The sequence below is a fragment of the Vulpes lagopus genome, chromosome 2 (assembly GCF_018345385.1).
Source record: "Vulpes lagopus strain Blue_001 chromosome 2, ASM1834538v1, whole genome shotgun sequence".
Classification (NCBI taxonomy): Eukaryota; Metazoa; Chordata; class Mammalia; order Carnivora; family Canidae; genus Vulpes; species Vulpes lagopus.
The window spans coordinates 138,374,784-138,400,444 of NC_054825.1; the positions used below are offsets into that span (position 1 = coordinate 138,374,784).

Below are 25,661 nucleotides of genomic sequence, written 5' to 3' on the forward strand. Positions count from 1 at the left end.
GGAAGAATCCACAACAACAGTTGTTGTCATAGAACTAATATGCCATTAGATCAAGGTTGTAAGATACAAGGTTAATATACAAGTCAAATGCTTTCCTATATATCCAAACTGTTAATGGAGAATTTGAAATTCAAAACAGAATACTATTTACATTAGCATTTACACAGTCTTTCAACAAATGACGGAACAAATGGATACCCACAGGAGAAAAAAAAAAAAGGATCTAGACAAAGAAATCATACCCTTCACAAAAAAATCAATTCAAAATGGATCACAGATCTAGATGTAAAATGCAAAACCATAAAACTTCAAAGATAACACAGTATTTAGATATCCTCATTTTGGCAATGACTTTTTAGATACAACACCAATATGATCCATGAAAAAAACTTACCAACTGAACTTAATTAAAATTAAAAATTCTGTTCCACGAAGAATAATGCTAATAAAATGAAAAGACCAGCCACAGATAAGAAAATATTTGCAGGGCAGCCCTGGTGGCACAGCGGTTTGGCGCAGCTTGCTGCCTGGGGTGTGATCCTGGAGACCCAGGATCGAGTCCCACATTGGGCTCCCTGCATGGAGCCTGCTTCTCCCTCTGTCTGTGTCTCTGCCTCTCTCTCTGTGTCTATGAATAAATAAATAAAATCTTAAAAAAAAAAAAAAGAAAATATTTGCAAAAGCCACATCTGATAAAGGAATATACAAAGAACTCTTATAATTAATCAAGAAAACAAACACCATTAAAACTATAGATCAAAGACCTTAACAGACAACTCACCAAAGAAACTATGTTAGAAGCCAGATCAGCATATGAAAAGATACTCTACACATGTCATCAAGGAAAGGCATATTTAAAAAAAAAAAAAAACAACAATGAGATACCACTTCATACCTTATCAGAATACTCAAAACCAAAGACACTAACACCCAAATATTAGTGAGGCTATGAAACAACAGGAACTCTCATTCATTGCTGAGGAGAACGCTAAATGGTACAGCAATTTTGGAAGACAGTTTGTTTCTTACAAAACTAAATGTACTCTTACTAAATAACCCAAGAGTGATGTTTCTTGGTATTTACCAACAGCAGTTAAAAACGTATGCCCACACAAAAACCTTCATACAGATGTTTACTGCACTCTCAAAACTTGTGTGCAACCAAGATATCCTTTAGTAAGTGAATAAAAAAATAAACTGTGGTACATAATACAATAGAACGTTATTCAGGACTAAAAAGTGAGCTATCAAGAAATGAGAAGATATAGAAATAAATACATACTACTAACTGAAAAAAGTCAGTCTGAAAGGCTAAATATGGTGTGATCCTAGCTATGTGACATTCAGGCAAAAGAATAAAAAATGGATATAGTAAAAAAGCTCGGTGGTTTCCAGGAGGTGGGAGAGGACAGAAAAGGATGAAAAGGTGGAATATAGAGGATTTTTAGAGCAGAACTACTGTGTATGATAATATAATGCTCAATACATGTCACTATACGTGTCCAAAACCCTCAGAATGCACAGAATCAAGCTGAACCCTAAAATAAAGTATGGACATTGGGCATACTATGTCAGTGTAGTCTACGAACGGCAACAAACGTACTCCTCTGGTGGTGGATGTTGATAATGGGAGAGGTTATGCATGTGTAAGTACAGAGGAAAATCCCTATACCTAAACTGCTCAATTGCACTGTGAATCAAAAAGTACTTTAAAAATAGATTAAAATTTTTAAAATGTCATTTCTAATCATATACAATGCTCTTCTGCTCCAAAGAAGCTTTATAAAATTAATCTACTCAATCAGTTCTCTTTTCTAAATTGAGTATAAGTGACATATAACATTGTATTAGTTTCAGGTATAAAATAAAGTGAGTGATTCAATATTTGTATAATTATGAAATGATCACAGTAAGTCTAGTTAGTATCTGTCCTCATCCATAGTTACGATTTTGTTTTTCCTTCTGATGAGAACTTTCAAAAATTACTATCTTAGTAGCTTTCAAATATGCAATTTGGTATTGTTAATTACAGCCACAGTGCTATACTTTCCATCCTCCTGATTTATTTTGTAACTGGAAATTTTTATCTCTGGACCCTCTTCACCCATGTCAATGGCACCCACTTCCATCCCTTGCCTCTGGCAACCACCAGTTTCCTATGTACCTATCAGGTTGGATTTTTTTTTTTTTTAAAGATTCTACATATTAGTGAGATCAGATGGTATTTGTCATTCTCTCACTTACTTCACTTAGCATAATGCCCTTAAGGTCTATCCATGTAATCACAGACGGCAAGATTTCATTCTTTTTAATGGCTAAATAGAATTCCACTGTGTGTTTGTGTATATGTGTGAATAAGATTATCACCTCTTCTTTACACATTCACTCATTGACTGCACTTAGGCTGTTTCCATATCTTGGCTATTATATATAATGCTGCTGTGAATATGGGGTACATTTATTCTTTGAATTAGTGTTTTCATTTTCTTTGGGAAAATACCCAGAAGTGGAATTGCTAGATCATAAAATTCTATTTTTAATTCTGTGAGAAATCTACATATTGTCTTCCATTATGTCTGCACTAATTGACATTTGCAACAGTACACAAGGATTTCCTCTTCTCCACATCCTCACCAACACCTGTTATTTCTTGTCTTTCTGATAACACCTATTCTGACAGGTGTGACATGATATCTCATTGTGGTTTTGAGCAGCATTTCCCCCAATAATTACCGATTTCAGGATCTTTTCATATACCTGTTAGCCATCTGTATATTTTCTTTGAGAAAAATGTCTATTCAGATCCTCTGCCCTTTTTTTAATTGCATTGGTTTTCTGCTATTGAGTTGCAGGGATTCTTTATATATTTTGGGTATTAAGCATTGATCAGGTGTATGATTTGCATGTATCTTCTCCCATTCAGAAGGTTGCCTTGCCAAGTTGTTGATGGCTCCCTTAGCTGTGCAGAAGTTTTGTGGTAAATGTACTCCTACTTGTTAATTTTTGTCTTTGCTTTTGGAGTCAGATCCAAAATACTCACAGAAGACTACTGTAAAGGCACTTACTGCCTATATTTTCTTCCAGTAGTTTTATGGTTTCAGGTTCTTCCATTCAAGCCTTAAATCCATCTTAATCTTTGTGTATGGTATAAAATAGTAGTCCAGTTTTACTCCTTTGCATATGGCTGTCCAGTTTTCCTAGCACCATTTATCAAACTATCCTTTACTCATTTTATATTCTTAACTTCTTTGCCAAAAGTAACTGACCATATATGAATGGGTTTATTTCTAGACTGTTTTTGGTTCCATTGATCGATGGGTCTGTTTTTATGTTATCATAGAGTTTTATATCAGTAGCATAGATAACTTTGTATATATTTTGATATCAGGGAACATGATTCCTCCAATTTTGTCCTTTCTCAAGACTGCTTTGGGTATTTGGGGTGTTTTGTGGTGGCATACAAATTTAGAAATTCTTTTTTAAGATTTTATTTATTTATTCCTGAGAGACACAGAGAAAGAGGCAGAGGGCAGAGACACAAGCAGAGAGAGAAGCACGCTCCTCAGAGGCAGCGTGATGCAGGACTCGATCCCAAGACCACAGAAGCATGACCTGAGCCAAAGGCAGACACTCAACCACTGAGCCAACCAGGCACCCCCATAATTGTTTCTCCTATTTTTGTGAAAAAATGCCATTGGAAGTTTGATACAGATTGCAGTGAATTTGTAGAATTGCTTTGGATAATAGGAACACTTTAATCATGTTAATTATTCCAAAACACGGCAGCCCTGGTGGCGCAGCGGTTTAGTGCCACCTGAAGCCTGGGGTGTGATCCTGGAGACCCAGGATCAAGTCCCACGTCAGGCTTCCTGCATGGAGCCTGCTTTTTCCTCTGTCTGTGTCTCTGCCTCTCTCTCTCTCTCTCTTTTCCTGTGTCTCTATGAATAAATAAACAAAATCTTTAAAAAAAATTATTCCAATCCATAAGCATGGACTATCTTTCCATTTATTTGTCTAATTTTTTTTCATTACTGTCTTATAGTTTGCAGTATACAGATCTTTCACTTCCTTATTTGTTTTTATGTATTTTTTTTTGATGGAACTGTAAATGGGACTGTTTCTTAACTTTTCCTCCTCATAGTGTATAGATACCCAAAAGAATTTTCTGTTTATCTATCCTACAACATTACTGAATTTACTGATTAATTCTATGAGCGTTTTGGTGGATCCTTTTAAGGTTTTCTATATATAATACCATGTCATCTGCAAATAGTGACAGTTTTACTATTTGGGTCACAAAGAATTACTTCAGATATTCAGTTTTTTACTGAGTCAATTAAGAAATCAAAAGAGAAATTTTAAAAAATACCTTAGGACCAATGAGAACATAAATATAATAAAATTTATGAAATGCACCAAAAGGATTTCTAAGAGGGCAGAGCACAAACCAGTAGATGCCTAGCCCTAGAAACAAGAAAAATCTCAAATAAACAATCTAACTTTACACCTCAGGCAACTAGAAAAAAGAAAAAATGCAACCCCAATTAGAAGGAAATAAGGTATCAGAGCAGAAATAAAGGAAATAGAGACTAAAAGAGAATAACTGAAAAGATCAATAAAACTAAGAGCTGGTTCCTTTGGAAAATAATCAAAATGCACAAACTTTTAGCTAGACTCACCAAGATAAAAAAGAGGGCTCAAATAAAATCAGACATGAAAAAGGAGACATTAAAGCTGATAACCACATAAATACGAAGGATCATAAGAGACTACAATGAAACACCATAACACTGACAATTGAACAACCTAAAAGAAACGAATAAACTCCTAACAACATACAGCCTTCCTAGACTTAATAATCAAGAAATACAAAATACACATAGACTAATTACTTGTAAAGATGTGAATCAGTAATCAAAAACCTCCAACAAAACAAAGTCCAGGGCCTGATGGCTTCACTGATGAATACTACCAAACATTAAATGAAGAATTAATACTAATCTTTCTGAAACATCTCTAAAAAATAGGAGGAGTAATCGGAGCTTCTTCCTGACGTGCCCCTCTCCCGCTTTCGTGAAGTTTCCTCACAGCATGGTCCCCAAGCGCCAGTCCTCGCTGGCACCTCAAACGAAGAAACCGAGGCTGCCTCCGGCCCCCAAGCCAGAGGAGACATCAACCTCTCAGCACTTGCCGAAGGGAGAAAAAGAACAGCAAGAAGCAATTGAACATATTGATGAAGTACAAAATGAAATAGACAGACTTAATGAACAAGCCAGTGAGGAGATTTTGAAAGTAGAACAGAAATATAACAAACTCCGCCAACCGTTTTTTTCAGAAGAGATTGGAATTGATCGTCCAAATCCCCAATTTTTGGGTAACAACATTTGTCAACCATCCACAAGTGTCTGCACTGCTTGGGGAGGAGGATGAAGAGGCACTGCATTATTTGACAAGAGTCAAGTGACAGAATTTGAAGATATTAAATAAGGTTACAGAATAGATTTTTATTTTGATGAAATCCCTTACTTTGAAAATAAAGTTCTCTCCAAAGAATTTCATCTGAATGAGAGTGGTGATCCAACGTCAAAGTCCACTGAAATCAAATGGAAATCTGGAAAGGATTTGACGAAACGTTCAAGTCAAACACAGAATAAAGCCAGCAGGAAGAGACAGAACAAGGAACCAGAGAGCTTCTTCACCTGGTTTACTGACCATTCTGCTGCAAGTGCAGATGAGTTAGGAGAGGTCATCAAAGATGATATTTGGCCAAATCTATTACAGTACTACTTGGTTCCTGATATGGATGATGAAGAAGGAGAAGGAGAAGAAGATGATGATGAAGAAGGAGGAAGATTGGAAGATATTGATGAAGATGAGAAAAAAAAAGATGAGGATGAAGGTGAAGAAGATGAAGATGATGATGAGGGGGAGGAAGGAGAGGAGGATGGAGAAAATGACTGATGGAACACTGATGAATTCCAACCTTCCTTTTTTAATTTTCTCCAGTCCCTGGGAACAAGTTGCATCTCTTTTTCCCCCCCTCCTCTTGTGCTCATTCGCCCTGTTTTTTTGAAGTCTCTTTTCTCTCCCTTTATACCATTGTTCTCAACTTATTTTGGGGGGAAATACCTTGAGCAGAATACAGCGGGAAAAGAATCTCTACCCCTTTTCTGTTCCAAATTCATTTTTATTCCTTCCTGTCTCAACAAAAACTTTATGGAATCAACACCACCATGCTCTGTGGGAAAAAATAAAAACCTCTGCTCCCTTAGCTCTGTTGGAAGCCGGAGGGTGCTAGGCCCCTGTGTAGTAGTGCATAGAATTCTAGCTTTTTCCTCCTTTCTCTGTATATTGGGCTCAGAGATTACACTGTGTCTCTATGTGAATATGGACAGTTAGCATTTACGAACATATACCTGTCTACTTTCTCTTGTTTAAAAAAAGAAAAAAAAAATTTAAAATGGGGTTATAGAAGGTCAGCAAAGGGTGGGTTTGAGATGTTTGGGTGGGTTAAGTGGGCATTTTGACAACATGGCTTCTCCTTTGGCATGTTTAATTGTGATGTTTAACGGACATCCTTGCAGTTTAAGATGACACTTTTAAAATAACACTCTCCTAATGATGACTTGAGCCCTGCCACTCGATGGGAGAATCAGCAGAACCTGTAGGATCTTATTTGGAATTGACATTCTCTATTGTAATTTTGTTCCTGTTTATTTTTAAATTTTCTTTTTGTTTCACTGGAAAGGAAAGATGCTCAGTTTTAAACAAGGAAAGATGCTCAGTTTTAAACGTTAAAAGTGTACAAGTTGCTTTGTTACAATAAAACTAAATGTGTACATAAAGGATTTGATGCTTTTCTCAGAACAGGTGTATTTAATATGATTTTCCAAGTTTGACTTGTATAACATATTGTCAAACTTTGTCACCCTGACTCCGTATTTTTTGATACGCACTTTGCAGGGTGACCTCAGGGCTGTGAGGACTGAGAAAGGGATCCGAATCAATGTATTAATGCCTCCAAAGCCAGGAGCCATCGTAGGTGTAGTTTGCCATCAGTTTCTGAACTCTCCCACATCAGTCGTGATACCAGATTGCTCAAAACTGAGTTCTGAATATGTTGTGCCCTTGATTTGTATCTCAAAATGGCATTTTTAAAAACGGGCCTTTATTTGCCTGGATATAATAGTAGTGCCTGCCACCACCATCAGACAGACCTGGTGCTCTAATGCCAACTTACACAGAGGGCAGTTACTGGCATGTCTTCGTTGGTACTGTGAAATGTGGCCGAGAAGACAGACTCTCAGAGTAAGAAGTCGTATTGGTGGTAAGAAACTCAGGAGTACTTTTGTCTCAAAGTACTAGCTATTTAGCATATAGCTCTCACGTGAGGCCTGTCTGTGTGAATCCAGGTGAGATGACGGGCCCTGCTCTACTTAATGCCGTTGTGCATAGGATACCATTTTGGGAAGCTACCTAATGCATAAGCTTTTTAATGCTGTAAATTATAGTAGCTAAAATTAAATGCCACTTAACTTTTTCAGAGATGAATTAATGGACAGCCTGGTCAAATTCAAAGCTTTTTGGTGAATAAAACTTATAAATGGAACTATTCCATCGATAGGTAAAGTGGAATGAAAACCTGTCTAGATGGATAGTATGTAATTTCTGCACAGGTCTTGTTTAGTAATACATCACTGTATACTGGTCAGGAATCTTGCTCCAATAAAGGAACATAAAGATATATTTTATATATATATATATATATATATTAAACGTTATATAATATATATAATTATACATATATTAAATAAATAAATAAATAAGAGGAAACACTTCTGAACTCATTTTACAAGTCAAGCACTACCTGGGTACCAAATTCAGACAAGAATACTACAATAAAATAAAATTACAGGCCAGTATTTTTTAGATGAACATAGATGCAAAATTCTCAACTAAATATAAGCACAACAAATTCAACAATACATTAAAAGGATGATACACCATAAGTAAGTAGCAATTATTTCAAGGATGGTTCAACACTCACCAATCTGTCAATGTGGTACAGTACATTAACAAAATGAAGTACAAAAATCTTATGATCTCAATGGATGAAGAAAAGCATTTGACAAAATTCAACATCTATTTATATAAAAACTTTTACCAAACCGGTGTAGAGACACACCTCAACATAATAAAGACCATATGTAACAAGCCCATAGCTAACATCTTACTCAATGGTGAAAAGCTGAAAGCTTTCACTCTAAAACAGGGACAAGACAAGGATGCTACTTTTGTCACCTTTATTCAACATAATATTGGAAGTCCTAGCCAGAGCAATAACACAAGAAAAATAAATAAAAGGCATTAGAAATAAATCATTTGTCATAATCATTCCATCAACCATTGAGAATTATCTTATAAGAATAAACCCAAAAATATAAAGGAAGAAATATACATAATACCCTCTCCTAAATGCCTAACACAATAAATAGAAATATTATCCAAGGTATCACAAAATTTTTCCATTATGATTCTGGGACATAAAGTGTTTATGGTAGACAAAATAATGCTACGCCCTGACACCCAATGATGTCCATGTTCTGTCTCTCTAAAACCTGAGAATATCTTACCTTATATATTATATAGCAAAAGGGACTTTGCAAAGGTAATTGGGTAAAGAAGAAATTAGCCTGGATTGAGGTCAGAGATGACAACATGAGAAGGATCTATCACCCTGTACTGGTTCTGAGATATAGAGAACTAACTATATGCAAGGAATTACAGAGGCCTGTAGAGTTAAGGTCTGCCCTCACCGATTACATAAGCAGGAAACAGACTTAAACCACATGGAAATGTGTTTTGGCAACAACTGAATGAACAAGGAAATGGATCTTCCCCTAGAGCCTCCATACAGGAATTCTAACTGGCACCTTGATTTTTACCTGTTAAGACTTCAGACCACTGCTTAATAGAACTTTAAGAAGTTTCTGTTGTAAGAAACTAAATCTGTGGTAAATGGTTACATTATCAATAGGAAACTAATTCAGCATCATAGTATTCAGTTAGATAGATATAAAATTAAACCAGGACTATTATATTTTCCTTTATGAAAAAAATTATCATTTTCTCTTTGCTCTACCTTCCCAGACTCCCAAGATAAAAACTGAAGACCAACTCGTAATATTTCCTCGAGAATATCTTACCGAATGTACTGATTTAAAGCCTAGAGAATTTTAAACTCTTTAGAAGGGAGTCAAACAATAAAAGTTATTTTTAAAAAACTGAGATACTTACCAAAGTATTCTGGGCATTTTAGGCAGAACTCTTTCAAAAAGGCATTTGCTTTCAAATCAAATGTTCTAAGTTCAACATCTGTGCCCAATCCTAAAACATCAATTTCTACCACAGGTAATTCACAATCTCCAACAAGGTGATAAAACTGAATCAAAACCTAGAGCAAAAAGAAAAAAGAAACTACCACTATCTAAAAGAAAAAATTGTTTATGCGGGTGGTGGTTTTGAATGGATAAGTTATACACATGATCTGTATTTAAAATTTAAAGGAGACTTTATATACACACATGTATACACATGTATCTTGTACAGTTAATTATCTTTAATAAATTCCTATCAAAGGACCATAATAGATGATCTAAACCCCTAATTTTTTATTAAGAAAATTAATCTTCACAAAAAGGGGAGGAAAAAAATCACAAAGCAATATCTGGATTCAGCTTAAATTGGATGAAACAGGAGTACATATTAGCAATAAGACCATATAAATAAACTAAATAGCAGAAATGACAATTTAAATAAGTCATATTAATTTTACTATGGTACATACCTCTGGCACTTCAAATCTTATTTTATACTGAATCATATTTTTTGAACAATCTGGCTTTTGAATCTTTTTCTGCTGACAACTTTGAACTCCAGTGGGAGACTGAAGAGGCTCTTCCAAAGGACTACAAGGTGCATCAAAATATTCTTCTTCAGAATCTAAATATTACAGAATATTGTTTAAGTCAAAAATTAAAATGACTGATTTAATAACAATGGTCTTATAATTTTTCTGAAGTAAATATGAATACTAATACATTAAAGTCTTAAAACATTTCAAAATGTGAATGTGAAGATCAGAAAATAGAAAAGAATACAGAGCTTATGTCTGAAAATAACATTTTTGATGACAAAAAAGTGTAGAAAATATAAAATTAATCTTTAGCTTAATGAACATCACTTTTTAAATCATTAGTCTATCGCTTCTTGGCCTTTTGGCTGAGATCCAGTGTAAAATTATTAGTCTAAAAATTGCAAAATTTTATTTTATTTTTGAGAGAAAGAGAGGGAGCAAGTGCATGTGCATGTGCCACCTGGGGGTGGGGAAGGGCAGAGAGAGAGAGAGAGAATCATGAGCAGGCTCTGTGCCCTGCATGGAGCCCAAAGTGGAGCTTGATCTCATGACCCTGAGTTCATGACCTGAGCGGAAATCAAAGTCAGATGCTTAACTGACTGAGCCACCCAGGTGCCCCACAAAATAAAATTTAACAGCAAAAGCAGTTTCACTTTACCATCTTCAACACATGGAAGCTCCAAGAAAGGAAGCATTTTCTGTGAAATCTGTGATGTTCCCAAAGAAGTGGACCTTTGAATCTGGAAGAAAAGTAATTCACTGTTAATTAGCACAAAGATTTTTACTCAAAGTCTTAAGATAATTTTGACAAATATTAAAAAAAAAAAATCTCACTTTGAACTAAGAAAAAAAGCCAATCAGAATTAGTTAAGTAAATTATAAAATATAGATTTAAAGAAGTGCTTTTACAATTTTAAGGGTAAATATACACGTAAAATTGTGTATTAATTGTTTTGACAGGCTTTGAGTAGGAAAAGATCTTAGATTCTGTGTTCACTCAACGTCTCACTGAAGAAGAAAACCATCTTAGGACATCCACGGGAAATAACCAGTCCCAATATTTAAAACCTACGGAGTTGGGAAATTTGAAGTTTTACTTTTCATTTTTTGAGAGGCATTTCATTAAACTGACTTTTTTACTGCTTTGGGAAATACAGCCCATAAAAACATATAATGCAATTGAATAAAATAATAAGAAAAGACATACCTCAATCTTCTACCCAGGCCAAAAAACTAAGCAGTCCTATACCTTTCCCTAGAAGCACCTCTTTGATTCTCCTTGATTACATTCCCTACAACTGATTGATTTTACTTCTATTTACTTGTTTTTAGCTCCCTATGAATGATTCTCTAAATACAACATGGTGTATCCTATGCTTCTTTCTAAATTATACAAAAAGGTAATAATATTATATATTTTCTTAGAACAGTCTTCTACAAAAAAACCTTTCAATTTCATCCATCACTGCTATACTATATTGCATATCTGATGAATAAGCCACTACTCATATGTCCACTACACTGTTGATATATATTTGTATTGTTTACAAATTTTTTGCTTTTACTCATAGAACCACCATAAGCATCCATGAACATGCCTGCAGGTGCTCTTATGTAAGATTTTTTTATGGTGTTTATATCAGAGTCGAATTGTGTATGTTCACCTTACTAAGTAGTATCAAACTTTTCACAAGTAGTTGGAAAACATTAAACTAACATCAGCAGATTAGTTTGTATAGCCCCATAGCCTTATAAATGCTTGGTATTTTCAGACATTTTAAACTTTGGCAATCTTCCTGGCAATTTCACCTTAGCTTTAAATAGAATTTCACAAATGTGTTATAGTTACATATCATATCACAGGTTCATGAGTTTGTCCTTCTCTGAATCATATTTGTTTTTGGGAAAACACTTTTATTGAAACATAAAACTACTACATAACTAAGTATACGGTTCAGTAAGTATTCATGAAGAAAACACACCCATGCACTCAAAATTCAGAACTAGGAATAGAACATTACCATTAATGTAGAAACCTCTCAATCATTAGGCATACCCCCCAAAACTATGCTGTCCTAATTTTCATCTTTAATGTTCTGAAATTTAGCCAACATATAGTACATCATTAGTTTCAGATGTAGTGTTCAATAATTTATCAGTTGCACATAATACCCAGTGCTCATATCACATGCCCTCCCCTTAATGCACATCACCCAATAATCCCATTCCCCTCCCCTCCAGCAACCCTTCAGTATGTTTCTTATAGTTAAAAGCCTACATCTACATCAAGGATAGAATGGTTTTGTTTTGCACTTTCCTGATGAGTAATAAAATTAAACCCCTTTTCAACATGTCTGCTAATCTTTTACTGGGTTATTGGTCTCCTTATATACTTTGGATGAAGTATTTTGTACATAATGTGTTGCATATATTTTTCACAATTAGATGGCTTGCCTTTTTCATTTTTAAAAGTAGAAAATTTTAATTTTCATCAATTTTTCTTCTTCATTTGTGCTTTATCCCAAGACATCTTTACCTACCACAAAGTACTTAGAGATTTTCTCTTATGTTTTTTGTTAAAGAAATTATATTTTGGGGGCATCTACATTTATGTCTATGTTCCATTTCAAACTAAATCTCTTATGTTTATTTTTTCTCCACTTGGAAATCTAGTTTTTCAAAAATCACTTATTGAAAGAACTAGCACATTTCCTCCACTTATTTAGGTCAGCACCTTTGTAAGAAATCAAATATATATTAACCATGTATACATTGTATATTTATATCCAGACTTCATTCTATTTCATTGATCTGTAGTTCATCCTCATATCAAAAAGAAAACCCACTTTCTTTAATAAAGTAGTATAAGATAAATCTTGAAATCAAGTATTAGAAAATCTCTAACATTATTCTTGTCCAAAATTGTTTTGGCCAAAATTATGGAGCAACCTAAGTATCCACTGATAGATGAATGGATAAAGAAGATGTGGTATATATATGCAATGCAATATTATTCAACCATAAAAAAAGAATGAAATCTTGCCATTTGCAACAATGTGAATGGATCTAGAGAGTACAGTGCTAAGCAAAATAAACCAGAGAAAGACAAATACCATATAATTTCACTCACATGGAATTTAAGAAACAAAGGGAAAAAGACAAACCAAAAAAGACTCTTAACTATACAGAACAGAGGTGGTTAATGGGAAAGAAAGGGATGGGTGACACAGGTGAAGAGGGTTAAAGGTACACGTATTTTGATGAGCACTGAGTAATATATGGAAGTGCTCATCACTGAAGATCACTGAAGATAAGAATCACTGTATCTTATACCTGAAATGAATGTAACATTGTATGTTAACTATACCGGAATTAACCTTAAAAATAATAAAATAAATTGTTTTGGCTAATATGTGTCCTTTACATGACCATATATACTTTATAATTAACTTGTTAATTTCCAGAAAAGCAATCTTCTGTATTCTGATTGAGGTTGTGAGAAATCTACAGAGTTTGGAGAGGACTACCATCTCAATGTGGTCAGGCCTCCAATCCTTGACTATGAATATCATTTTCAGAAATGTTTTGCAGATTTAGGTTTACAGGTGTTGTATTTCTTTTGTTAATTTTTTCTTGACTAGCCCTTTTTAATGTTGTTATGAATGGAATATTCTTTTTCGTTCATCTTTAGAAATAATTCTTTACATTGATAATGTACTTTGTGAACTTGCTTATTACTATTACGAATATTACTTTTCTACGTTCCTTAGGACTTTCTGCATGATCATTTCACCTACAAATAAAGACAGTTTTACTTTTTCTTTCCAATCTTATCTTTATTTTTCTTGATTCATCTGCAGAAGCTAGAACATTCACTATCAACTTGAATAGAAGTGGTGAGAAAAGGCATTCATTCTTGAACTATTCCAGATCTTACAGGGAAAACTCAGTCTTTTTCAAATGATGTACAAAAACTAGCTATGGGTTTTTCCTAGATGTGCCTTACCAGGTTGAAGATACATTCTTTTATTCCCTGTTTGTTAAGAGGGAACATCATCAATAACTGCTGGTTTTGCCTATACTTTTTCTTTTCTATTGAGATGGTCATATATTTTTTCTCCTTTATTCCATGAATAGGACTGATAGCACTGACTGTTGAACCACTTTTGCTTTCATAAAGTAAGTGCATTTGTTTATAGTATATTATCCTTTTTATATATATCATACTATTTGGTTGTAGTATTTTTTAAGGATTTTTGCATCTATGTTAATGAATATATGTGTCTGAGTTTTCTCATAATTCTTTTTGTCTGATTACAATAGCAGGACAATCTATACAAAGAAACAAGGAAGAATAGCCCATACACAGACAAAAGCAGCATACACAGTTCAGAAGGAAGCAAGGTACTGGACTTACTATGAAAGATTTTTTTCTTAATGCCTCAAATATACTCAGAAAGCTGAAAAGGACCATGGAGAAAGAGCTAAAAGAAACCAGAACAATGATATCACAGCAAATAGAAAACATCAATGAAAAGACAACATAAGAAAAACTCAAAGAGAAATTCTGGATCCGAAAAGTGCTGGATAAGAAATGAATAGTAAAATGTCATTATAAATCCTAAAGTTGCCTAAAGCATAAGGAAATATTAGAAACAACCTTACTTCCACATATTCAACACCTTGGTTGAAATAAACAAATTCCTTAACAGACAAAATCTTATAAAGCTCATGCAAGAATAAACTGATACTGTAAGCAGTCCTGTAAAAATTAATTAAACAACTTGAAAACCTTTCAATAAAGAAATTTCAGGCATACATGGCCTCACTGGTATTTAAGACAGAAATAGTATCAATTCTTTACAAAAAATCTCATAAGAGGAAAACATTTTCCAATTCATTTAATGAAGCTGGACTTGCCCTGATATCATACGCAAACAGGTAACAAGAAAAAAGTATAAACCAGTATCCTGCAGTAAATATAAAAATCCTCAACAAAAAAAAAAATAGCAAATAAATCCAACAATGTACTAAAATGTTAATATATCACAAAGGAGGTTTATATTGGGAATGTAAAGCTAGTTTAACATTAGAATCAATGTAATTCATCATATTAAAAGAATAGAGAAAACAGTGTGATTACAATAGATGGAGCAAAAGCATTACATAAAATGCTACAAATAATCATGACACAAAACTATCAGCTAACTAGGAATAAAGGAGTTACCTCCTCAAGCTGGGAAATAATATGTAAGAAAAAGCTATAGCTATTATTATACTTAATAAGATAAAACTAACTACATTCCTGCCATTGAAGTCATGGGTAGCAGCAGCCTGAACCACTGAAACTTGAGAAAGTGGCACCATTTTCAGAAATCCAGGGGAACTTCGGGCCCCAAAACCCACGTCTTTTGGGCCCATGTAGGTAGTAGTACCTCTGTGGATCTCAGAATAGCCTTCGGGATCATTCTTTTCCTTTTTCTTGAAGAATAAAGTATGTTCCCAGATGGATGGCCCCACTGTCCTACCCTGTAGTACCAGAACTTCAAGGGATTTTTTTTCTTCATTTTGTCCTGACTCTGCCCTTTTTAGTCTAAGCTAGCAGTACTTCAGCTGGCATAGTCCCATCTCTATTCCTGGCTTCTGCTAAAATGGTGGGTTACAGCAGTCACACCCTTAATCCCTTTATCAAGTGTTTTGTGCAAAATGCTCTTGGTTTTCTCTCTGTAACACACTCCCATTTTTTGCAGTATGGATAGGCTGAGCACTTCTCCCAAATCTTTAAGTTCTAATACCAACTTGCTTATTAACAAGTCCTTCTTAAAAACATCTCTTTCTTGCATTTTACTATAAGCAATTAGGCAAAAATAAGACCATATCTTAAACAGTTTGCTTGGAAATCTCAATTAAATATCTAAGTTCATCATTTACAAGTTCCCCACTAAAAAACAATTCAGCTAAGCTCTTTACCACTTTATAACAAGGATCACCTTGCCTCAAAACTCTTACATGCTCTACTCATTATCCAGTTTTAAACTCACTACAACATGTTTATTACAACACCACTTCACTTTCTGGTACCAAAAGCTGTATTAGTTTGCGAAGGCTGCCACAGCAAAATTCCATAGCCTGGATGGTTTAAACAATAGAAATTTATTTTCTCATAGTTTGGGAGGCTAAGACGTCCAAGATCAAAGTGTTGGCATAATTTGTTTTATCTGTGGTCTCTCTCCTAGGCTTGCAGATGTCTACCTTCTTGCTGTGCCCTCACATGATGTTTTCTCTGTACATGTGCATCTCTGGTGTCTTTTTCTATGTCTGAATTTCTACTTCTTATGAAGATGCCACCCTAACTGGATTAGGACCCACTCTAGTGGCCTCATATTTTTTTTTAATTTTTATTTATTTATGATAGTCACAGAGAGAGAGAGAGGCAGAGACATAGGCAGAGGGAGAAGCAGGCTCCATGCACTGGGAGCCCGACGTGGGGCTCGATCCTGGGTCTCCAGGATCGTGCCCTGGGCCAAAGGCAGGCGCTAAACCGCTGCGCCACCGAGGGATCCCCTACTGGCCTCATATTAACCACTTTTTAAGACCCTATGTCCAAATACTGTCAGTCACATTCTGAGGTACTAGGGTTAAGATTTCAATATATGGATTTTCAGAGGATACAGAACAGCAAAATATGTGAAGCAAATGTGTTTCAAGTACAAAATACTTAGGAAAAAAATTAAAGAGACCTAAATAAATGAAAAGACATATCACATTAATAGACTAAAAGATTCGTATTGTTAAAATGTGAATTCTCTCCAAATTAATTATACAATAAAATCACCACCATCAAAATCCTGGCAGAAATTTTTCATAGAATTGAAAAGCTGATTCTAAAAGCTACAGGAAAAGGGAAAGAACTAATGGAAACTATTTGGGTAAAGCACACATTTTAGATGTCATACTTTATTTCAAGATTTACCATTTATAACTATATCAAAAAGAATAAAATACCTACAAATAAATTTAATCAAAGAGGTCAAAAATCTGTACCCTAATCAAAGAGGTCAAAAATCTGTACCCTGAAAACCATAAAAGCACTGATGAAAGAAACTGAAGACATAAATAGGTGGAAAGATATGTGACACTTATGGATTGCAAAAAGTAATATTGTTAAAAAGTTCACACTACTCAAAGCAATCTTCAGATTCAATGCACTCTCTATCAAAAGTCCAGTGGTATATTACACAGAGGCATCAGGCTTCCTAACTTCAAGCTCTGTTACAAAGCTATAATAATCAAAACAGTTTGGCACCAACATAAAAACAAATCCATAGATCAATGGAACAAAAATGAGAAACCAGGAATAAATCTATGCATTAATGGTCAATTAATTTTTGGCAGAAGAGCCAATATACAAAAGGGAAAGGATAGTTTCTTCAGCAAATAGTGCTGGGGAAACTGGACAACCACATGCAAAAGAATAAAACTAGACTCCTATCTTTACACAAAATCAACTCAAAATGGATTAGAGACTTGAATGGAAGACCTGAAGCCATTAAGCTTCTAGAAGAAAACAGACAGGTAAGCTCCTTGACAGCAATCTTGGCAATGACTTTTTGGATCTGATACCCAAAGCAAAGGCAGCAAAAGCAAAAATAAACCAGTGGGACTACCTCAAACTAAAAAGCTTCTGCATAGCAAGGGAAACTATCAACCAATGAAAAGGCAATAAACTGAATGGGAAAAAATATAAGCAAATAATATATTTGATAAGGTGTTAATATCCAAAATACATAAAGAACTCATTCAACTCAACAAAACAAATAATCAATTAAAAAATGGACAGAAGAAATGGACATTTTCCAAAGAAGACACACAGATGGTCAACAAACACAGGAAAAGATGCCCAATATCACTAATAAGGAAAATGCAGGTATCTCTTTGATATCCTGTTTTCATCTCCTTTGGAAAAACCAGGAAAGTAAGATTGCTGGGTCATATATGGTAGTTCTAGTTTGTTTCCTGAGGAACCTCCCCACTATTTCCATGTTGGCTGTTCCCACCAACCGTACACAGGAGTTCCTTTTTTCACTCATTTACTGCTGGTGGGAATATAAATTAGTACTCAATTTAAAAAAGAAAATTTGGGCAGCCCCGGTGGCGCAGCGGTTTGGCGCCGCCTGCAGCCTGGGGGGTGATCCTGGAGACCCTGGATAGAGTCCCACATCGGGCTCCCTGCATGGAGCCTGCTTCTCCCTCTGCCTGTGTGTCTCTGCCTCTCTCTGTGTGTGTCTATGAATAAATAAATAAAATCTTTAAAAAAAAAAAAAAAAGAAAATTTGACAAAGTTCACGAAAATATAAAATTCAGTGAGCAATTCTACTTGTATAAATTTATCCAGTGGATAAAAATACACCCAAATATATAGAGAGGAAGCCAAAAGCAGTAGGGTAGAACTGTGAGCATTCGTAATAATAGGAATGTTCATCAAAAGGAACTCTGTTATGTGAGGCAAATGATGGTAGGTACATTTGCACAATTCAATATTATTTGCTATACAAAAAAAAAAAAAAAGATCTGTATGTGCTAATATGAAAATATCTCTAAGGTATATAAGATATGATAATGGTGAAAAAATACAGATTCAGAACAGGAAGTATAATGATCCAATTTATGTAAACTTTAAGAATACACACACACACACACCCCCCACACACAAGCATGCCATAGTATAAATTATAAACACTTCTGGAAAACTACAGAAGTGGTAGTTAACAGTGTTACCATTAAGGAGGGTCACTGCAAGCAGAAGTAAAGAAAGGTAGACTCATCATGTAATTTTCTTTACTATTTGCACCTTTAAGTCTTTCATCATTTCCTTTTAAAATGTAAAAACAAATTTTTTTAGAGAGAGAGAGAAACATAGGGGGATGGGGTGAGAGGAGAGAGAGAACCTTAAGCAAGCTCCATGCCCACTGCAGAACCCAAGGAAGAGCTCAATCTCACAACCCTGAGATCATGACCTGAGCTAAAAAAAAAAAAAAAACAAGAGTCAGACACAACCGGCTGAGACAACCAGGCACCCCAATTTTTTTTTAAGTAAGTTCCATGTTTAGCATGGAGCCCACTGTGGGGCTTGAACTCACAACCCTGCGATCAAGACCTGAGCTGAGGTTTAGCACCTGCCTTTGGCCCAGGGCGCGATCCTGGAGTCCCAGGATCGAGTCCCACATCAGGCTCCCGGCATGGAGCCTGCTTCTCCCTCCTCCTGTGTCTCTGCCTCTCTCTCTCTCTCTCTCTCTCTCTCTCTCTGATAAATAAATAAATAAATCTTTAAAAAAAAAAATAAATAAAGACCTGAGCTGAGATTGAGTTGGATGCTTAACCAATTGAGCCACCCAGGTACCCGTAAAATGTAATTTTTAAAGGTCTCTTGAAAACGAATAAAATTATTTTATCCAAAATTTTTGACTCTTACAAATACTATTTGTTGAGTTCCTTAAATTTGTACTTTATCAATTTTGTAAAAAACATTACCTGAAATGGTTTGGCAGGGGCATATGCTTCAGGTGCAGGTGTGGGTTTCGGAATGCTTTCAATCAATTCCAAAATTCCTTGCAGTTTTTTATCTGAGATTCGTAAAGAAATCAGTGGTAACTTTCCAAAAATCTTGAATCTGTTTCAAAAAAGCAGAAATCAGTATAAGCAAACTTCATTCTGATTTAAGTGCACTAATTAAAAACACAACTGTTCCCCCTTAATATATCCAAAAATAATAAAATGCAATTTTAAGCTCTAAAAATTATCCACACAGTCCATAAGACATATTATTCCACAATCTCCAATCAAATTTCTTTTTGCCCTTACTGACCAGTCTCATTAGGTGAACTAACTTCATTTTTTTTCCAAAAATTTTTAATGTTATGTTTATTATTTCTTTACTATTTGCCAATGATGGATGATCATTACTAATTATTATTTATTAATGACACACATTAAGGAAAGCACTGATATACATTTATCATACATTCTCACAACCTGTAAGATAGACAATCCATTTCTGTTCTCTGTTTCTCAGAATTTCCCTTATGTACATGGTTCCTATCAGGAAGCTAATGCTTAGCCAGTTTAAGTAACTTCTCCATGACATTATATATCTAAATTATGGTTAAAAGAAAAATTACATGATCATATAAATTGATGCATGACAAAATCGAACACCTATTCATGATAAAAACTCTCAGTGAACTAGAATAAAGGAGAACTGCCTCAACTTGATAAAGAATATCATCAGAAAACCTACAGCCACATATTTAATTGTAAGAAAGCCTGTTTTTCCATTAAGATTAGATACAAAGTAAAGAGGTCTCTGATCACTCCTTTTCAACACTATACTGGAAGTACCTGCCAATGAATTAGGACAAGAAAAGGGAATAAACTGAATGGGAGGCATAAAGATTCTGTTCACAAATGACACGGTCATCTACACAGAATATCTAAAAAGAAAAAAAAAAAAGACTCCTAGAACTAATAAGTCCTTATACCAAGATTGCATAATACAAAGTTGATATGCAACAGTCAATTGTTTTCCTATATACAAACAATAGATGAGAATTTAAAAATTAAATATAATGCCACTTACATTAGCACCCACAAAATTTAATAGTTGGGTATAAATCTAAAAATATATATAAGATCTTTATGAAGGAAACTACAAAACTCTATGAATGAAATAAAAAAAGAAATGAATAAGTGAAGAGATATACCATATTTATTTATGGATATTAAAACTCAATATTATCAAGATGTTAGTTCTTTCCAACTGATCCATAGATTCAATGCAATTAAAGTCAAAAATCCCAGTCCACTACTTAATGAATATTGACAAAATGATTCTAACGTTTATATGGAGAGGTAAAAGATCCAGAATAGCCAATACAATACTGAAGAACAAGGATGGAGGATTGACATCCCCCAACTTCAACGCTTACTATAAAGCTACAGTAAGCAAGATACTGGTATTGGCAAAAGAATAGACAGATCAATGGTCAGAATAGAGAGCCCAGGAGACTTCCATAAATACAGTCTACTCATCTTTGACAAAGGTGCAAAGGCAATAAAATAAAGCAAAGATATTTTCTTCAAAAAATGTAACAGACAAATCTAGAGAAATGTTGCTAAGGCTGATGTCCAAGAGATCACTATGTTTTAGGATTTTTATGGTTTTAGATCTCATATATAGATCTTTAATTCATTTTCAACTTATTTTTGTGTATGTTGTAAGAAAATGGTTCAATTTCATTCTTTTGCAGGTAGCTGTCCAGTTTTCTCAGCATCCTTTTTTGAAGAGATTGCCTTTTCCTCATTCTATGTTCTTGTCTCATTTGTTTTAACTGACCATCGAGGTATGGATTTAACACCTAGTGCTGGATTATTAAAAAAAAATTAAAAATTAAAATTAAAAAAAGCACAGCAGAGTGGGTAGAATGGTTTTCTTTCCTTCTCTCTTTCTCAAGCCAAATTCCTGACATCCCTCTGGCCTTAAGACTCTTAGAGTGCAGTTTGATTTCCTAATAGAAGGGAAGTCTAGGAGAACAAGACTTCCTATACTACACAATGTTTGCTAGTGGACAGAGTCACTATACTTTAAAAAGCAACACAGAAGGGTGAAGTCTCTCTTTCATGTGACAAGAGCAGTTAAGTAATAGCAGCCACATCCACAGCATATGGGCAAAGACAGGCTATTTACTACTTACCTCTATCCTTCTCCCTATACTTCAGACAACAAAGCCTTGAGCACTACTTTATGAGCATTCTCTTATAATGATCCCCTGGGGCTGTTTGGCAAGTGTTGGATGAGTCTTTGGTTAAATTACAATATAGATGTCTGACTGAGATTTCAATGTTTGCAAGGGAGAGAAAAAGTACTGGAGGAAAGAAGTGAAAGGGTTAGCTAAAGTCAAATTATTTAGGATCAAATCAGCTAAACAGCTGAGTCAAGTTCAACAGATTTCTCTACTTATGAGCTTGAGCTCAAAGTTTCAGCTAATAGGGATGCATGGGTGTCAGTAGTTGAGCATCTGCATTGAGCTCAGGTCATGATCCCAGGGGCCTGCGATAGAGTCCCACATCAGGCTCCTACAGGGAGCCTCTTCTCCCTCTGCCTATGTTTCTGCCTCTCTCTGTCTCTCATGAATAAATAAATCTTTAAAAAAAAAAAAAGGTTCAGGTAAATTATAAAGATCTCAGGAAACATAAAGGTATTTATATAATAAATGTAAAATCAAGTATTACTTATTATAGTTTTCTATTACAACTCTACCTTTTATTTTCTATGGGATTTAGAAGACAAATGCATAAAAGTATAAATCTATGTTAAATGGGTATACAATATATAAGGATGTAATATGTGACATCAGTAGCAAAATGAAGGGGGGAAGCAGTAAAGAAAGATATTTTTAAACAAAACAAAGGATCGCAGAGAAAGAGAAGAAAAAATAAAAGATGAAATCAGGGGCAGAGACAAACCGTAAGAGACTCCTAATCACAGGAAACAAACTTAGGGTTGCTGGAGGGGAGCAGGTGGTGGGATAGGGTAACTGGGTGATGGACATTAAGGAGGGCATGTCACATAATGAGCCCTGGGTATTACATAAGACTGATGATGAATCACTGAACTCTACCTCTGAAACCAATAATACATTATATGTTAATTAATTGAATTTAAATAAAATTTTTAAAAAGATGGAAAAAAGTAAGAATTTTTGTATGCAATTGAAGTTAGTACCAATTTTAAACAGACTGTTATAACTTTACAATACTATATGGAATCTCCATAATAAACAATAAAATAATCATAGAATATGCACACATGGAAAACAGAAGGAAATCAAACCATATCACAACAAAAAAGTCAACTAAGTGCAAATGAAAGCAGTAAAAGAGGAAATAAGAAAAAAGCTTATAAAACATATGGAAATAAATAACAAAATGACAGAAGTCCTTCAATATCAATGATTACTTTAAAAATAAATGGTTTATGCTTCCCGATCCAAGATATAAATTGACAGAATGGATTAAAAAACTGAGATCCAACTATAGGTTGTCTGTCAAAGACTCAGTTTAGATTTAAGGGCACAAATATAGTTTGAAAAATTAAAGAGTGGCAAAAAAATATCCCACGCATATAATAAATACAAGAAATCAGGAACAGCTTTAATAAAAGCAGTCAAACGAGTTTGTAAAGTCAGAATCTGTTACTAGAGACAAAGGACATTATAATAATAAAAAGGTCATTTCACTAAGAAAATGTAACAAAACATATATGCACCAAACATCCAATCAAAAATACATGAATCAAACACTGACAGAATTGAGGGAAGAAACTGATCTACAGTCAACAGACTTCAGTATCTGATGCAACAACCAGAGAGAAAACCAAAAAGGGAGGACTAGAACAACGCTATTGACAAAATGGACCGAAAAAATATATAGAACAGTAGAATACGGTTTTTTCTTAAGTACACACAAAACAATCTCCAGGAAAAACCACATATAAGGCCACAAGTGTCAAATTTTTTAGAAGTCTGAAATTACTAAAAGAATTTTTTTCCATCACAATGGAATGAAACTAGGAATCAACAGAAGAAAAAATGTAAAATTCAAAAATATATGGAAATTAAACAACACATGTATTAAACGGTAAGTCAAAGAAATCACAAGGAAAAGGAAAAAATATCTTGAGACAACTGAAAATGAAAACGCAGAACATCGAAATTTATAGAATACAGCAAAACTGTACTGAGGGAAATTTATGGCTGTAAACACTTGTGCTAAAGATCTCAAACTAATTTTAACCTTAAGAAACTAGAAAGAGCAAGCTAAACTAAAAGCAAGTAAGGAAATAAAAATCAAAGAGAAACAAAATAGACAAATGAGAAATAATAGAGAAAAAAACAAAACTGAGAAGGGGTTCTTCAAAGAGATCAACAGAGTTGAAATTTTAGGCAGACTGATAAAAAAAAGAGAAATGACTTAACTAAAATCAGAAATGAAAGCAGGGGCATTACTACCAATTCTATCGAAATAACAAAAATTGGAAGACAGCACTATGAACAATTTTATACCAACAAACTACAAAACCAAGATAAAGTGGACAAATTTCTAGAAAACTAAATCTATCAAAAACTCTAAATTGGAAAGAAACAGGAAACCTGGATAGACCTATAACTAGTATGGAGATTGAATCAGTAATCAAAAATCTCCCAATAATGAAATGCCCATGATTAAAGGATTTCACTAGTGAATTCTAGCAAACATTTTAAAAAGAATATAAATTATTCTCAAATTCTTCCAAACAATGTTAGAGAAAGGGACACTAACTAGCTCCTTTTCAGGCCACAATTACTCTGAACCAAAGTCAAACAAAAACACTTCAAAAACACTGCAGACCAATATCCCTTAGGATCATGTTGCAAAAATCCTCAACAAAATTCTAGCAAAAAACACTCAACAGTACATTCAAAGGATTATATGCTATGACCCAGAATTTATTCCTAGAACGTAAGAATGGTTCAACATATAAACACAGATCATTGTAATACACAACGTTAATTAATAGAGTGAAGGAAAAAAATACACAATCCTTTCAACTGATGAAAAAAAAATTTGAAAAAAAATTCAACACACTTCCATGATAGATACATTCAACGAATTAGGAACAGAAGAAAACTCTATCAACATAATAAAGGTCATATATGAAAAATCCCACAGCTAACACACTCAAAGATGAAAAACCAAAAGCTTTTCCTCTATGTTCAGGATAAAGGATGACCACTTAAATCACTTCTACTCAACATAGCACTGGAAATTCTAGTGAAAATTATTAGGCAAGACAAAATTAAAAGCAACCAAAGTGAAAAGAAACATGTAAAACTATCTTTGTTCATAGATGAAGTGATCTTACATGTAGAAACCCTAACAATTCGGGACACCTGGGTGGCTCAGTGTTTGAGCATCCTATCAATTCGGGACACCTGGGTGGCTCAGTGGTTGAGCATCTGCCTTTGGCTCAGGGCATGATCCTGGGATCGAGTTCCACGTCGGGCTCCCCACAGGGAGCCTGCTTCTCCCTCTGCCTATGTCTCTGCCTCTCTCTCTGTGTCTCTCATGAATAAATAAAATCTTAAAAAGAAAAACAACCCTAACAATTCCACACACAAAGTTAGAAATAAATGAATTCAGCAAAGTTAGAGAGTATTAAAATCAACTCCAGAAGAATCGGTTTCTATACAGTAACAGCAAACAATCCAAAAAGGATATTAAGACAACAATTCCATTTACAACAACATCAAAGAGAATAAACTTAGCCAAGGAAGTAAAGAAATATATTGCTAACTACCAAAATGCTGCTGAAAGAAATTACAGAAGACACAAAGAAATGCAAAGACATCTTATGTTCATGGACTGGAAGACTTAATATTAAGAGGTCACTACTCAAAGCATTTACAGGTTCAATACAATTCATATCAAAATCAAAATAGTATCTTAAAATAGAAAAGCCACCCTATAATTCATATGGAATCTCGACCCCAAACAATCAAAACAATCTAAAAGACAAAGTTGGATGACTCACACTCCTGATTTCAAAACTTACTACAAAGGTATAGTCATCCAAACTGTGTGGCTCTGGTATAGACACAGGAAATAGAGACCAAGGAAATAAAACAGAAAACCCAGAAATAAACCTTCA

The 25,661-nt window shown here is 34.4% G+C and overlaps 1 protein-coding gene and 1 pseudogene across 3 annotated transcripts in view; one reads left to right on the top strand and one right to left on the bottom strand.

The window, feature by feature from the left end:
* The window catches only part of VPS13A (vacuolar protein sorting 13 homolog A), a 233,138-nt gene that overhangs the window by 128,414 nt on the left and 79,063 nt on the right, over positions 1-25,661 (bottom strand). For all 3 annotated transcript variants that reach the window (XM_041740166.1, XM_041740174.1, XM_041740183.1), the window contains exons 23-26: positions 19,448-19,586; positions 10,575-10,656; positions 9,848-10,002; positions 9,298-9,454 (exon numbers count right to left, since the gene is read on the bottom strand). In XM_041740166.1, coding sequence (XP_041596100.1) covers positions 9,298-9,454; positions 9,848-10,002; positions 10,575-10,656; positions 19,448-19,586 — 533 coding nt within the window. The remainder of the gene's footprint in view (positions 1-9,297; positions 9,455-9,847; positions 10,003-10,574; positions 10,657-19,447; positions 19,587-25,661) is intronic.
* Positions 4,724-6,404, top strand: LOC121482314 (annotated as a pseudogene).